General features: G+C 38.9%; 1 protein-coding gene across 3 annotated transcripts in view; it reads left to right on the top strand.

The window, feature by feature from the left end:
• LOC128685281 (Thyroid adenoma-associated protein homolog) overlaps positions 1–16755 on the top strand; it is a 113806-nt gene that overhangs the window by 72249 nt on the left and 24802 nt on the right. For 2 of the 3 annotated variants that reach the window (XM_070083050.1, XM_070083051.1), the window contains exons 7-8: positions 7645–7798; positions 8648–8821. In XM_070083050.1, the coding sequence (XP_069939151.1) occupies positions 7645–7798; positions 8648–8821 (328 nt within the window). Of the gene's footprint in view, positions 1–6347; positions 6867–7644; positions 7799–8647; positions 8822–16755 lie in introns of those variants that run through there. The other variant, XM_070083052.1, reaches the window with a different exon arrangement.

Genomic DNA, 16755 nt, shown 5'->3' on the forward strand with positions numbered 1-16755 from the left:
ACATTATTGCTACTCCTTCTTTCGCTCTTACTCAATTTGAAACCCCTGACCTAATCCCATTTATTCCTCTCCACTGAAACTCTCCCATCCCCTTCAGCTTTGTTTCACTTAAAGCCAGGACATCCAGCTTCTTCTTATTCATAACATCCACAATCATCTGTTTCTTATCATCCACGCACATTCAGACATCCCACTTTGACAGTTTTCTTCTTCTTATTCTTTTTAGTAATTATTACAGGAAAAGGGGTTACTAGCCCATTGTTCCCGGCATTTTAGTTGACTTTTACAACATGCATGGCTTATGGAGGAAAGATTGTTATTCCACTTCCCCATGGATATAAAAGGAAAAATAATAAGAAGAACTATTAAGATAAAATCAAAGAAAACTCAAATGAGTGTGTATAAATAAACTTGTACATGTATGTGTAGTGTGACCTAAGTGTAAGTAAAAGTAGCAAGACATACCTGTAATCTTGCATATTTATGAGACAAACAAAAAACACCAGCAATCTTACCATCATGTAAAACAATTATAGGGTTTCATTTTACACTCACTTGGCAGGACTGTAGTACCTCCTCTTTACCCTCCCTACTCTCTCCACCATCACTCAATAATAATATATATTTTTATGGACTTTTCATATGATTTTTTTAAAAATATGTGAATACATACTCTTTCCTCTTTTTCTCAGCTCTTAGTCCCAAGTTTGTGTAGAAGCAACCCAACTTACATGTGGGTTTCAAGAGTTTTTCTACTCCTGCAGCCCAACCCTCAGCCAGACTTGTTTGGTTCTAGGCTGGTCAAACAGGCTGTTGCTGCTGTCAGTCTGTATCTACCACAGCCTGGTTGATCTGGCACATGCCTGAGGAATTTGGGTTTCTTCTTGAAGATCTAACTTCATCTGGCTGGGTGTCTATATTATTTTGACCTGGCACAAGACACCTAAACCGAAAATCCGCCATACGATTTCATTCAGAATAAACCTCACTGAATTTAACACACCTAAATTTTCTTTCTGCTCATTTTTTCTTTAAACTGAAAACCATTCAAAGGATTTTGTTTAACCCTTAAACTGTCCAAATGTAGATCTACATTTTTATTTATTTATTTATTTAATTTATTTATTTATTTATTTGAACATGATACAGAGAAGTACAAAGGAATACAGTTATTAAAGTGCAACATGTCAAAGCCCCTTGTATGCAAAGCATTATGGGCAGGCTTAATTAACTTAAGATTAACTAAGCAATGATATATTCAGTGGTAAAAACATTATTGTAAACAGATAACAATTTAGCACAAATGAGTATTACAAAGACAGGTCATATGGTCATTTACTGAGTTGCTGAGTATTCAGTAGAATGGAGTATTCTGTTAGGTAATGTAATTAAAAAAATAAGAAAGTTTGATTGGGTCACAGGTTAGACATGAGATACAATAATGAGAAACATTTATGAGATACAATTTATGTGATACAATTATTCAGTATTTATTTAGTTGTGGGTGAGTAAGTGATTTTTGAGAAGAGACTTGAATTTATAAACAGACAGTGTTTCTTTTATATTCACAGGTAGTGAATTCCAGAATTTAGGGCCTTTTATGTGCATTGAGTTTTTGCATAGTGTGAGGAACATCAAAGAGTGATCTGTGCCTTGTGTTATGGTCATGTGTTCTGTTGAGGTTGGTAAGGAGACGTTTGAGGGGAGGGTTTATATCAGAGTTAAGTGTTCTATGTATGTAGTAGGTGCAGTAATAAGTATGGATGTTTTTTGAATGGTGAGTAGGTTTAGTGTTTTGAATATTGGTGGAGTGTGCTGCCTGTAGTGGGAATTTGTTATCATTCTGACTGCAGCCTTTTGTTGGGTAATTAATGGTCTGAGATGGTTTATTGTTGTTGAGCCCCCTGCACAAATTCCATAGGTGAGATAGGGGTAAATAAGTGAGTGATATAGGGTCAGGAGGGCTGATTGTGGAACATAGTACCGTATCTTCGATAGTATGCCTACGGTCTTGAAAATTTTTTGGGAAATTTGTTGTATATGTGTTTGAAATTTGAGCCTATTATCAAGGTGGATTCCTAAGAATTTTCCCTCTGTGAGTTTTGTGATAAGTGATCCATTAATCATTATGTTAAGAGGGACGTCTGTAGCTCTGTTACCAAACTGAATGAAGTAGGTTTTGTCAATGTTTAGAGTAAGTTTGTTAGTCCTCATCCAGGTAGATATTTTCTGTAATTCTGTGTTTACAGTATTGGCTAGCGTGACTGGGCTCAGGTGAGAGAAGATGTATGTAGTGTCATCTGCAAATAGTGTGGGTTTGAGTAGTTGCGATGCATTTGGTAGGTCATTTATGTATATGAGAAAGAGAAGAGGGCCTAGTTTTTGCAAGCGTAGCGCTCCGAACGTAGATCAATGTTTTATTTTTCATTCCTTCAAATTTGGCACAGTAGGCTTGAGTCACCTAGACATGAAAGAATGGGTCTGTGCACTCAGTGTGCGAACTATTAAAAAAATCTGGGAGCACTTAGTACCTTGTGGGAGCACCAGTTCAATTGAGCACCAGCTAGAGCAAATAGCTTAGCAAACACCAGGGATTCACTGATGTCATGTCATATTAACACTCCCATTTTAAGAGTAAAGTAAAAATAGGTTAGATAAATACATGAGTGGGTGTGGGTGGGTGTGAGTTGAACCTGACTAGCTTGTGCTACTAGGTCTGATGTCATGCTCCTTCCTTCAATTGACGTGACCTGACTAGGTTGGTCATTGGTCTAAGCCAGGGGGGAGAGGGTGACATGTACCTGCCTTGCAATAGCCAGTAGGCCTGCTGCAGTGTTCCTTCTTTCTTATGTTATGTATTCAGCAGGCTGACCGGCTGTCTTGCTTTGGCTGTCTCTGGCTATCTTTCTGTCTTTATCTCTGTCTGTCTATATCTCTGTCTATCTATATCCCTGTCTATCTATATATTTGTCTATCTATATCTCTGTCTATCTATATCTCTGTCTCAAAGTACACGTAAGTACAGTTATTATACATGGTGTAAGTTACCTAGGATAATCCAAAAATTCCAGGCAAAGATAGACAGATAGACAGAAGCATCTTTGTGTGTATCAGTGAAAACAAATAAAGCCAGGGTTCCCCCGAGCACTCATCTATCAAATGTCACCGAGCTGATAATAGATGTCATAACACGATTCTTCAAGGAGTGTGATATACATGTACTCCAGGCAGACAGAAAGTCAGATAAGCAGAGACAGACAGACAAACAGGCAGGCAGATAGACAGACAGATACAGATAGACAGATAGATGGGCAGACAGACAGACAGACAGACAGGCAGATAGACAGACAGACAGGCAGAGAAATAGACAGAGAGACAAGACATGTTTGTGTGTAACAGTGATAACAAATACAGCGAGGGTTAGCTGCAGCAGTGGGCATTTATTAAATGTCACTAGGCTGTCAACAGCATAGATATGCCTTTTATAACAACATGCTTCAAGATATATGCCAGGTTATCTAATACATTGCTGGAACCTATAAATACTCTGTATATATTTCTAGACAATAGTAAATAACCCAGGCAGGTGTAAATGTTCACCTGTCAATGTGACTGTGACTAATTGAGCACTATTTCAGTACCTAATATTAGTGTCAGAACAAAGATTGGCTATGAAATTACAAGAACTATTATAAATTGTAATTATCAGAACATAAATTAAATTAAATAAAATTAAAATAAAATGAGAAAAAAGGTATATCGGCAACTCTTCTGCAAGCGGAAGGAGTCAATGTTGCTGACAGGTGAGCATCCAGAGCCAACTTCATGGTCTTATATCTCAGTAAGTACTGACCCTAAAAAATTTTTTTATCTTATAACACATAGAAAAATGTGCTCTTCATTTTAAAAGAAAAAAATAATTTTTTCATTTTTCAAAATATTCGGAGCACCACACGAGTGAACGTAGATCTACATTTGGACAGTTTAAGGGTTAAAATGAACTCATCAGACATACCATGCCCAAATCTGCTTTTCTATTAAGTAGTGTTTCTTATAAATTTTAATATCAACCAGTTTAGCATGATAGACGAAGAGATATTGTTTATGTACCACATGGTATTCAGCCTGGGTGGTCACATAAGAGCAAATAGTGAGCACCAGCTACCCTCTCTGATTACATAAGAATGAATTTTTAATGCATACAGTGAATTTTTCATAGATATAGAGTTGCTGTATATAACTTTGTCCGAATTCACAAAGTGGATTTGCATGAAAATCTTCTTAAAGTAAAGGAAACCTACATTATGATATTGTTGATAAGAGGTATTCCTCAATTTATCTTGTAGATACATTCCAGGCACATGTACTAAGCTCCGTCAGACCATACACACTTGATTCTATAAAATAAGAAACTTCAGTACAGTGGATCCTTGGGTAACAATGCCATCAGATAGCGATAAAATCGGATATCGATGCGTCTTTGCGTAAAAATATTGGCTCGACCAACGATGAAAAACTCGGTTAGGGACATTCGGCCCGAACATGTCCACATGGGGCCTTGGCTGCCCGCGGCTGCCTGACCACTAAGTACAGCCAGTGTACCATTGTTTACAAGCCAGGGTGGATGGTTCTACGCATACATGCGATACATTTTTTATTCCATTGTTTTTACTGCTTATAACTGCTAAATAAGCCACCATGGGCCCAAAGAAAACTTCTAGTGCCAACCCTGTGGTAAAAAGGGTGAGAAATACTATCGAATTGAAGAAAGAGAGAATCACAAAGTATGAAAGTGGAGTGCATGCCTCCGAGCTGGTCCGGTTGTATAACAAACCCCAGTTAACCATCACTACTATCTTGGCCAACAGAAAGGCAATCAAGGAAGCTGTTGTTGCAAAAGGTGCAAGTATGCTTACAAAACAGAGATCGCAAATATACTCAAAGATGTGGAGAGACTGTTATTGGTGTGGATCAATGACAAACAATTATCAGGAGAGTGTTTCAAGGTCAGTCATATGTGAAAAGGCAAGGCAGTTGCATGCGGATCTCATTAAGAAAATGCCTGGAGCTAGTGCTGAATTTAATGCCAGCAAAGGTTGGTTTGAGAGATTTAAGAATTGTAGTGGCATACACAGTGTGATAAGGCATGGTGAGGCTGCCAGTTCTGACTAAAAAGCGGCTGAAAAATATGTGCAGGACTTAAAGGGGTACATAGAGGCTGAAAAATTAAAACCCCAACAAGTGTTCAATTGTGACAAAACAGGCCTGTTTTGGAAGAAAATGCCAAACAGGACGTACATTACTCATGAGGAAAAGGACTTGCTACCTAAAGTCCTTATGGAAGATTTCCCTTCCAAACAATAATACACCTCCATCATCTCCCCTCCTCCCATCTCATTACTCATCAATAAATGTTCAATAAAGGTAAGTGTCATTTATTCATGTATTTATTTCTTCATCTCCATGGGGAAGTGGAGCAGAATTCTTCCTCCGTAAGCCATGCGTGTCGTAAGAGGCGACTAAAATGCTGGGAGGAAGGGGCTAGTAACCCCTTCTCCTGTATAAATTATTAAATTTAAAAAGAGAAACTTTTTGTTTTTCTTTTTGGGCCACCCTGCCTCGGTGGGATACGGCCGGTTTGTTGAAAAAAAAAAAAATATTCTTCATGTCTCATTGTTTTCTGTGTAGGAAAATGTATATTTCATGTGAAATTTTTTTTTTAAATACTTTTGGGTATCTGGAACGGATTAATTGGATTTCCATTATTTCTTATGGGGAAAACTAAATCGGATAATGATAAAATCGGTTAACCCTTTGTTGCGCAGCCTCAAAAATTTTCTAGCTTAAACACGTGCAAGTTTGCGCGTGTCATCCTACACGTGCCACGCATCTGGATTCCCGTTCTTTAATTCTAACCAATCACAAGGCTTCCCTGAGTTGCTTCAGCTAAGTGGTGATGGCACTTGGCGGCTTCCCATTGGTTGAGAGAACAAAATATAAACACGTGTGGCTAGGCGTTGCCCAGAATGGGTTTTTTCCATCCAGTGTCACTAATATTCTTGGATTTTACCCTCTACAATGTTGGTAAGTACTGATTGTTGTGTTTAGTCCATAGATGGATTGTTTAGGCATATTTTGATATATACATAAAGTCCATGTGAAGCATAATGTGAGTGTAGCATGCAGTTGAAAAAAGTGCAACAAAGGAAGCGCAAAAATTTTCTTTGCTGCCCTTTTAGTGACATAGTTCACTTTCAGTAAAATAAATATTTATAAAAAATTTCTTTTGCATATATGAATTCTGTAATGGTCTAGATCTATACAGAAGGTTTTTATTGTCCTTCCAGATCAATGAGAAATTGTTTTATGGGGAGCTCTCCAGCACCAGGTCAAAATATGTCTGCATTTTGGAGGACAGTGACTCAGAACCAGAGGTAGATGAATCAGAATTGCTGGATGAATACTTGCCACCGGAAGCAGAGGTGTCAAGTGATGAGGAGGAAGAAAGGCCAACCAAAAAGCAGAAATTAGTGAAGAAAAAGAAAGGTATTATGATCGAGGAGTACCCTAATGAGGAACATATTTATGATGATATTGCTCTTCAAGGTCAATTTCATTGGTCCCAGGTTGACCTCCAAAATTATCCTTTGCCGGCATATGAACATGAACTATCAATTAGCATTATAGAATAATTGCTCCTCATGAATCTCAGGAATATGGGACTTGAAAGTTTTATCCCTTTGCAATGTGTCCATGTTGCTATTTGTTTCATTTTTATATTTTTCTAATACTTACAAAATGTTTTGATACAAATTCCATTTATGTTTTTTATATTGTCTGTTTGTATAATAAATTTAAAAAATAGTTATTGGGTGTTTTATTAACAATTGCAAGTTTGCAAAAATTTTTGACTTTTGAAGATTAGCAATTGCTTGAAAACTAACCATCAGAATTCCATTTATATGGCCTCATTTAACTTATATTGAGATACTCTATCCACTCTAGGGAGTTCTGTTTGAATTTCTAATTTTATGGCCATATGCCCGACAAAGGGTTAAGGAACAAACTCTCTGGAACAGATTAAAATTGTTACCCAAGGGTCCACTGTACTTTGCAAATTGCACTGATCACATACAGTGAATGTATGCTAAATTTATAGAATTAGTGATAGCCAAGGACTATTGCACAAGAGCAAATTTACATACATTGAACCCAAATAGAGCAAGAGAAACCTGCACAGGCAGGCCACAGTTTACAGCACTTCACAGCATTTTGCTAATACAGCAGTTTTCAGTTATACCTATTTTTCTATTATTCAGACTTCCTACAAAATATATTCACCACTCATTGTAAGCTAAGGATGAAAATATTTTAAGTAACGTGTGTACTGTGTATATGCATTTTTTGACCTAGCTATATTGCTCACTTAATATGTGATAGTGTAAACATGTTATCAGGCTTTTATATGTACTGAAAGTGAAAAAAGACTATGACTCACTTTACAGTGGTTTTCACTTTACAACAGTGGCCTGGAACCTAACCTGCTGTATAAGCAGGTCCTGCCTGTACTTGTAAACTTGCTATGAATACCTCTATATGAACTTTATACTCTACTTAAGTCTTACACAGTTTTTATTCTATTAGAAACCAGTCGTTGACTTCAAACATGCCTTAAACCAATGGCTGGAGGCAGCTCTTAGTTATTCAACAAGTGAACATAGCAGTGATTCTCGTTTGATGGTTGCTGAAGGAATATCAAGCATAATGCCTTTCTTTTCTTCTCATCCAAGTATATCAGGTAAGTGCTCTTGAGAAGCTGTTGTTATACTTGTGTGTACTGTGTTTTGAAGGTAACATTTATCTAACAAATTCTCCTTTAAATATTGTACGACTGTTTCTTGTATGACTATGTCCTTCCACTTCACATTGGCTGGCAGTCATATCCAACAAATGTGGTGGAGAGGTGCTTCGTGCAGAGTAGCTTTTATTATTAGCAGCTATTTGATTGCTTAGTGTTTCCACCTAATATACCTCATCACATCCTGTCCTGTCTGCTATTCACGTGTTCCCAAATTACTGGTGGTGACTACTCACATTTACTCATAGGTTGTCATGGGAGTGACTTTCTGTCAATCTTGCTATCTATTCTATTATTTTTCTGTCAATATTTTCAGTGTCCTTGGCCCCGTGATTGACCTTAATTCACATTATCGTGTGTATAAATCCCTTACATTCATTTTAAGATTGCCTTAAATCACTAAACATTTGATACTGTTTTTTGACAGTAAGAAGGAATACCCTATATTAAAAATAATAGTGTCACTGGGGATGTGGAATGAGACAGTAATGTAAGAGTTGGTGGCAGCTGATACAACAATGTTACAGAAGTACTGGTTGTAAAATCTGTTGCTGAATTGTACAGTATTGGGCTTGCCACACACATAGATCATGGTTTTAATACCCATCCATTCTTCTGTTTATTCATGAAGAAGGGATAAAGATGTTGCTGTTCGGATGTCTTCATTCTTCTGACAAGACAGCAGTTGAATGAATGGTGGTAAATGTTTCCTCTTTTTTTTTTTGGGGGGGGGGTCACCCTACCACAGTGACATATATCAGTGCCTAATAATATATTTCTTTCCTTCAGAGGGTACCATACTTGAAGTGTATGAGTCAGTGGTAACACTACTGCAGGATGATTGTGATGCAGTACGTAACAGTGTTGCATATGGTGTCCAAAAATTGTTGGTAGACCAGCAGCACCAATCACAGTGTTCTTTACAGTCTACAAGAATCTTGTCCAAAGTCTGTGATGTAATTGGTAAGTTTTAAGGTATAAAAGGAAGTAAATGAATTATAAATGAGTTATGTAGGACTTTTAGGATAGCTAGGCATCTAGTGTATACTACCTGTTACAAGTATTTGATCAGCCAGCTTATGATGGCTATGTATGCCTGCAGGTTTCTAGCAGAAACAGTCTGGCTGACCAGGCAGTCAACAAGAATGTCTCCCCTCAGGCCTGGCTGAGACAGTGAGGCAGAAAAATCATCAAGTTACATTGCAAGCAGTGACAACCAGTATCATTATCTCTTGATTTCACAGTCTCATTACCTGCTTTAAATAGCCTAAGTGTAGCATACTTGTTTCTGAAGCAGACAGATATGTATGCATCATTAACAGAAGAATTCAAGGGAAACTGCTCTGTTTTTTTCCCTCTCATGAAGGTCACCAGTACATGATATATTCGATACCTCAACTTGGCTTGCATCAAACAATGAAAATGCTAAATAAAGTTGCGAGTTGTCTAACAAAAATTCAAAAGTTTTGCCAGAATACAACTAGCAGATAACTTTGAAGAAAGTAGAGGAATGCAAATAGGAATTAGCAGGTGCAGTGTCAGTCAAAAGGAAATGTGTTGAGTACAATATGCATGGGGAAAGTAACATGATACGAACAGTCACTCGGTCAATTTTTACTTCTGGATACAAATGAAATTTCAGGATGCGAACTTCCCTCTCAAGGAAGGTTCCTTGGTGAAGGGCTCTTGATCTAGGGAATTGGATCTGTGCTCCAGTTCTCTAAATTAATAATAATAATTATTATTATTATAATACGTATGTACTACTACTAATAATATTTATTATAATAATATGTATATACTAAAAATAATAATAATAATTATACCAATAATAATAATAATACAATATAATAGTAATAATAATAATAATATGTAATAACAGTATAGAGAAACTTTAGAAGGCTGCCAGTAGTTGGTGCCACTATCAACAAAACATTGGTAACTACATGTGTACCTTGGCCTGGGAGGAGATATTGTCATGATTTCCTTCCATTTTCTGCAGTTATGTTGCCAAAATTCTTGTTTCTAACCATGGGTCATAAGAAAGTAAGTGCAAAGAACAGTACTGATAAGAAAAAGAGGATGAATCATCTATGGAATTAAAGCATGAAATCATAGATAAACACAAGGTAGGTGTGGTAAGGCAGTACCAGTGTAATACTTCTACGATATGTATGATACTAATTATGAGCGTAGCAAGTAAATCAGTGAAAAGTAAAGTGAACAAAAAATAAAAAAACAATTGTAGCAGTTAAGTTCAGCAATAAAGTGTATCAAGTATATTAAGCGATTAATAGAACAAGGATGACATGAAACTAACTTCCACCACTCTCAAGCTCTGCTAGCATCTGCTCCAAGGTAAGTGTGTACTATATTATATAATATAGTAAGTGTGTACTATATTATACTACAATATAGTACACACTTACCTTGGAGCAGATGCTGGCAGAGCTTGAGAGTGGTGGAAGTTAGTTTCATGTCATCCTTGTTCTATTAATCGCTTAATATACTTGATACACTTTATTGCTGAACTTAACTGCTACAATAAGATAGATAGCTATCTGGATAGGCTAGAAAATCCCACACTTTGTAAATGGTCCAAGTCGGACTGAAACATCGTCGTAAGCTTCTCTCTTTTATGTGCGGGTTATTTGTGTATTGTGTAATATTTTACTCCTTGGAGATTTTAATCTCCCTCATGTAGTAGTAGGCTGGTAGACAGCAACCACCCTGGGAGGTACTGCCGTCCTGCCAAGTGAGTATAAAACGAAAGCCTGTAATTGTTTTACATGATGATAGGATTGCTGGTGTCTTTTGTCTGTCTCATAAATATGCAAGATTACAGGTACGTCTTGCTACTTCTACTTACACATAGATCACACTACGCATACATGTACACGTTTATTTATACACACTCATCTGAGTTTTCTTTCATTTTATCTTAATAGTTCTTGTTCTTATTATTTTTCCTTTTATATCCATGGGGAAATGGAATAAGAATCTTTCCTCCGTAAACCATGCATGTTGTAAAAGTCAACTAAAATGCTGGGAACAGTGGGCTAGTAACCCCTATTCCTGTAATAATTACTAAAAAGAATAAGAAGAAGAAATTTGTCAAAGTGGGATGTCTGAATATGCGTGGATGTTGTGTGAATGATAAGACAGAGATGATTGCGGATGTTATGAATGAGAAGAAGTTGGATGTCCTGGCTTTTTTAAGTGAAACAAAGCTGAAGGGGGTGGGAGAGTTTTGGTGGAGAGGAATAAATGGGATTAGGTCAGGGGTTTCAAATAGAGTTAGAGCTAAAGGAGGAGAAGCAATAATGTTGAAGGATAAGCTATGGCAGGAAAAGAGGGACTATAAATGTATTAATTCAAGGATTATGTGGAGTAAAATAAAGGTTGGATGTGAAAAGTGGGTTATAGTAAGCGTATATGCACCTGGAGAAGAGAGAAGTGTAGAGGAGAAAGAGAGATTTTGGGAAATGTTGAGTGAATGCTTGGGGAGTTTTGAACCAAATGTGAGAGTACTTGTGGTTGGGAATTTCAATGCTAAAGTGGGTAAAAATGTTGTGGAGGGAGTAGTAGGTAAATTTGGGGTGCCAGGGGTAAATGAAAATGGGGAGCCTTTAATTGAGCTATGTGTAGAAAGAGGTTTGGTAATAAGTAATACATTTTTTTTTTTTCAACAAGTCGGTCGTCTCCCACCGAGGCAGGGTGACCCAAAAAAGAAAGAAAATCCCCAAAAAGAAAATACAGTGGACCCCCGCATAGCGACCTTAATCCGTGCAAGAGGGCTGGCTGTTATGCGAAATGTTCGCTATGTGAATGAATTTTCCCCATAAGAAATAATGGAAATCAAATTAATCCGTGCAAGACACCCAAAAGTTTGAAAAAAAAAATTTTACCACATGAAATATACATTTTCCTACACACAAAGAGAAGGATACATGCACAATAGTAGAGTAGTACATGCACAATATATATTGTGCATGTACTACTCTACTAAATGAAGAATAAATGACACTCTGAAGGAGGGGTGTTAATGTTGCAGTTTAAAAACTGTAGTGTAAAGCACCCTTCTGGCAAGACAGTGATGGAGTGAATGATGGTGAAAGTTTTTCTTTTTCGGGCCACCCTGCCTTGGTGGGAATCGGCCGGTGTGATAATAAAAAAAATAACCTTTATTGAAGATGCAGCAATGACTGATGAGACACTGTGTCCTGGGAGTGCCTTTTCCTCCTGAGTACTGTAGGTCCTGTTTGGTATTTTCTTCCAGAACAGGCCTTATCACACTGTGTATGTCACTACGATTCTTAAATCTCTCAAACCAACCTTTGCTGGCTCTAAATTCACCAATATGAGCACTAGTTCCAGGCATTTTCCCTGTTCACCTGGGTGTTAGTCGACTGGTGTGGGTTGCATCCTGGGAGACAAGATTAAGGACCCCAATGGAAATAAGTTAGACAGTCTTCGATGACACTGACTTTTTTGGGCTATCCTGGGTGGCAAATCCTCTGGGGTTAATTGTTTCTTGGTATTCTCAATAAGCCACACCAACAACGGTGCTACAGCAGCAGCAGCAGCAGCTGACGATGTTACAGCAGCAGCAGACGATGCTACAGCAGCAGCAGCAGCAGACGATGCTACAGCAGCAACAGACGATGCTACAGCAGCAGCAGACGATGCTACAGCAGCAACTGACGATGTTACAGCAGCAGCAGACGATGCTACAGCAGCAGCAGCAGCAGACGATGCTACAGCAGCAGCAGCAGCTGACGGTGGTACAGCAGCAACAGACGATGCTACAGCAGCAACAGACGATGCTACAGCAGCAGCAGACGATGCTACAGCAGCAGCAGATGATGCTACAGCAGCAGCAGACGGTACTACAGCAGCAGGAGCAGCTGACGGTGGTACAGCAGCAGCAGCTGACAGTGCAGCAGCAGCTGACGGTGATACAGCAGCAGCAGCAGCTGTACCACCAATAGTAGCGATGGTTGATTGGGGTTTATTATACAACCTGGCCAGCTCGGAGACACGCACTCCACTTTCATACTTATCAATGATCTTTTTCTTCATCTCCATAGTAATTCTCACCCTTATTGCTGTAGGGTTGGCACTAGAAGCTTTCTTGGGGCCCATGGTCACTTATTTTCCAGAAAAAAATCACCAAAATCACTGTAATAATACAAAATGTTCCGATTGTATGCTTGGATGTTACCGCGGAGGCTGGCTGGTAAACAATGCCACCCGCGGAACATGTGAGCGTGGCTCAGGCCGCACATTGGACGCGTCTCGGACGAAGGCCGCTGAGCGGGTTTTTGGGCGCTATGCGGGGCAAAATTTGAGCGATCAAAGCGTCCGCTATGCGGATTGTCCGCTATGCAAGGCGTCCGTTATGCGGGGGTCCACTGTACTTTCATCATCATTCAACACTTTCACCACACTCACACATTATCACTGCTTTTGCAGAGGTGCTCAGAATACAACAGCTTAGAAGCATATACGTATAAAGATACACAACATATCCCTCCAAACTGCCAATATCCCAAACCCCTCCTTTAAAGTGCAGGCATTGTACTTCCCATTTCCAGGACTCAAGTCCGACTATATGAAAATAACCGGTTTCCCTGAATCCCTTCACTAAATATTACCCTGCTCACACTCCAACAGATCGTCAGGTCCCAAGTATCATTCGTCTCCATTCACTCCTATCTAACACGCTCATACACGCTTGCTGGAAGTCCAAGCCCCCCGCCCACAAAACCTCCTTTACCCCCTCTTTCCAACCCTTTCGAGGACGACCCCTACCCCTCTTTCCTTCCCCTATAGATTTATATGCTTTCCATGTCATTCTACTTTGATCCATTCTCTCTAAATGACCAAACCACCTCAACAACCCCTCTCCTGCCCTCTGATTAATACTTTTATTAACTCCACACCTTCTCCTAATTTCCACACTCCAAATTTTCTGCATAATATTTACACCACACATTGCCCTTAGACAGGACATCTCCACTGCCTCCAACCGTCTCCTCGCTGCTGCATTTACCACCCAAGTAATACATATTTTATGAAAAAGAGGATAAATAAATATACAAGGTATGATATAGCACGTAATGAAAGTAGTTTGTTAGATTATGTATTGGTGGATAAAAGGTTGATGGGTAGGCTCCAGGATGTACACACTTATAGAGGGGCAACTGATATATCGGATCATTATTTAGTTGTAGCTACAGTTAGAGTAAGAGGTAGATGGGACAAGAGGAAAATGGCAACAACAAGAGGGAGGTGAGAGTGTATAAACTAAGGGAGGAGGAAGTTCGGGTGAAATATAAGCAACTGTTGGCAGAAAGGTGGGCTGGTGCAAGTATGAGTAGCGGGGGGGCGGGGGGTTGAACAGGGTTGGAATAGTATTAAAAATGCAGTATTAGAATGTGGAGCAGAAGTTTGTTTTTAAAGGAGGGTGGGTGCAGGAGGAAAGAGGAGTGATTGGTGGAATGATGAAGTAAAGGGTGTGATAAAAGAGAAAAGGTAGCTTATGAGAGGTTTTTACAAAGGAGTGTTATAAGAAGATTAGAGTATATGGAGAGTAAAAGAAAGGTGAAGAGAGTGAGGGAGTGCAGAAGGAGAGCAGATGATAGAGTGGGAGAGGCACTGTCAAGAAATTTTAATGAAAATAAGAAAAAAATTTGGAGTGAGTTACACAAGTTAAGAAAGCCTAGGGAACGAATGGATTTGTCAGTTAAAAACAGAGTAGGGGAGTTAGTTGATGGAGAGATGGAGGTATTGGGTAGATGGCGAGAATATTTTGAGGAACTTTTAAATGTCAACGAAGAAAGGTAGGCAGTAATTTCATGCACTGGCCAGGGAGGTATACCATCTTTTAGGAGTGAAGAAGAGCAGGATGTGAGTGTGGGGGAGGTGCGTGAGGCATTATGTAGAATGAAAGGGGGTAAAGCAGCTGGATCTGAAGGGTTCGTGACAGAAATGTTAAATGCAGGGGGATATATAGTGTTGGAGTGGTTGGTATTTTTGTTTAATAAATGTATGAAAGAGAGGAAGGTACCTAGGGATTGGCAGAGAGCATGTATAGTCCCTTCATATAAATGGAAGGGGGACAAAAGAGATTGTAAAAATTATAGAGGAATAAGTTTACTGAGTACACCAGGAAAAGTGTATGGTAGGGTTATTATTGAAAGAATTAGAGGTAAGACAGAATGTAGTATTGCAGATGGGCAAGGAGGTTTTAGAGTGGGTAAGGGATGTGTAGATCAAGTGTTTACATTAAAGCATATATGTGAACAGTACGTATTTAGATAAAGGTAGGGAAGTTTTTATTGCATTTATGGATTTAGAAAAGGCATATGACAGAGTGGATAGGGGAGCAATGTGGCAGATGTTGCAAGTACAGTGGACCCCCAGTTCCCGATGCTATCGGTATCCGATAAATCCAGTAGCCGATGCATTTGATCGAAAAAAATTTGCCTCGCTTCCCGATACAAAACTCGGTATGCGATATGATTCGTACGAGACGTGTCCAGTGTTTACAAGCCAGCCAGTGTGCGCACATCTAAGGATACATTCGGTACATTCTCTATTATCCATATTATCACTGTTTTTGGTGCTTGTTTCTGCAAAGTAAGTCACCATGGGCCCCAAGAAAGCTTCTAGTGCCAACCCTTCAAGACCAAGGGCGCTAATGACTACTGAAATGAAGAAAGAGATAATTGCAAAGTATGAAAGTGGAGTGCGTGTATTGGAGCTGGTCAGGTTGTATAGTAAACCCCAATCAACCATCTCTACTATAGTGAGCAGGAAAACGGCAATCAAGGAAGCTGTTCTTGCAAAAGGTGCAACTGTGATTACGAAACAGCGACCACAAGTGTTAGAAAATGTTGAGAGACTGTTATTGGTGTGGATAAGTGAAAAACAGATAGGAGGAGATAGCATCTCTCAAGCGATCATTTGTGAAAAGGCTAGGCAGTTGCATGACGATTTGGTAAAAAAATTGCCTGCAACTAGTGGTGATGTGAGTGAATTTAAGGCCAGCAAAGGTTGATTTGAAAGATTTAAGAATCGTAGTGGCATACATAGTGTGATTAGGCATGGTGAGGCTGCCAGTTCAGACCACAAAGCAGCTGAAAAATATGTGCATGAATTCAAGGAGTACATAGAGGCTGAAGGATTGAAACCTGAACAAGTGTTTAATTGTGACAAAACAGGCCTGTTTTGGAAGAAATTGCCAAGCAGGACCTACATTACTCAGGAGGAAAAGCTACCTCAAGTCCTAATGGAGGGGGATTCCCCTTCTAAACAATAGGTTCAACACACTCCCCTCCTCCCATCCCATCAATCATCACCAGATCTTCATTAAAGGTAAGTGTCAATTATTCTATTGTTATTGTTGTTATTGTAATTATTCTATTGCATTAAACTAAATATTTTGTGTGGTAAAAGTTTTTTTTTTCATACTTTTGGGTGTCTTGCACGGATTAATTTTATTTCCATTATTTCTTATGGGGAAAATTGATTCGCTCTCCGATAATTTTGGTTTACGGTGAGCTCTCAGGAACGGATTAATATCGCGAACCAGGGGTCCACTGTATATGGAATAGGTGGTAAGTTACTATATGCTGTAAAGAGTTTTTATTAGGATAGTAAGGCTCAGGTTAGGGTATTTAGAAGAGAGGGAGACTACTTCCCGGTAAAAGTAGGTCTTAGACAGGGATGTATAATGTCACCATGGTTGTTTAATATATTTTTAGATAGGGTTGTAAAAGAAGTAAATGCTAGGGTGTTCGGGAGAGGGGTGGGATTAAATTATGGGGAATCAAATACAAAATGGGAACTGACACAGTTACTTTTTGCTGATGATACTGTGCTCCTGGGAG

This window comes from Cherax quadricarinatus, chromosome 8 (assembly GCF_038502225.1).
Source record: "Cherax quadricarinatus isolate ZL_2023a chromosome 8, ASM3850222v1, whole genome shotgun sequence".
NCBI lineage: Eukaryota > Metazoa > Arthropoda > Malacostraca > Decapoda > Parastacidae > Cherax > Cherax quadricarinatus.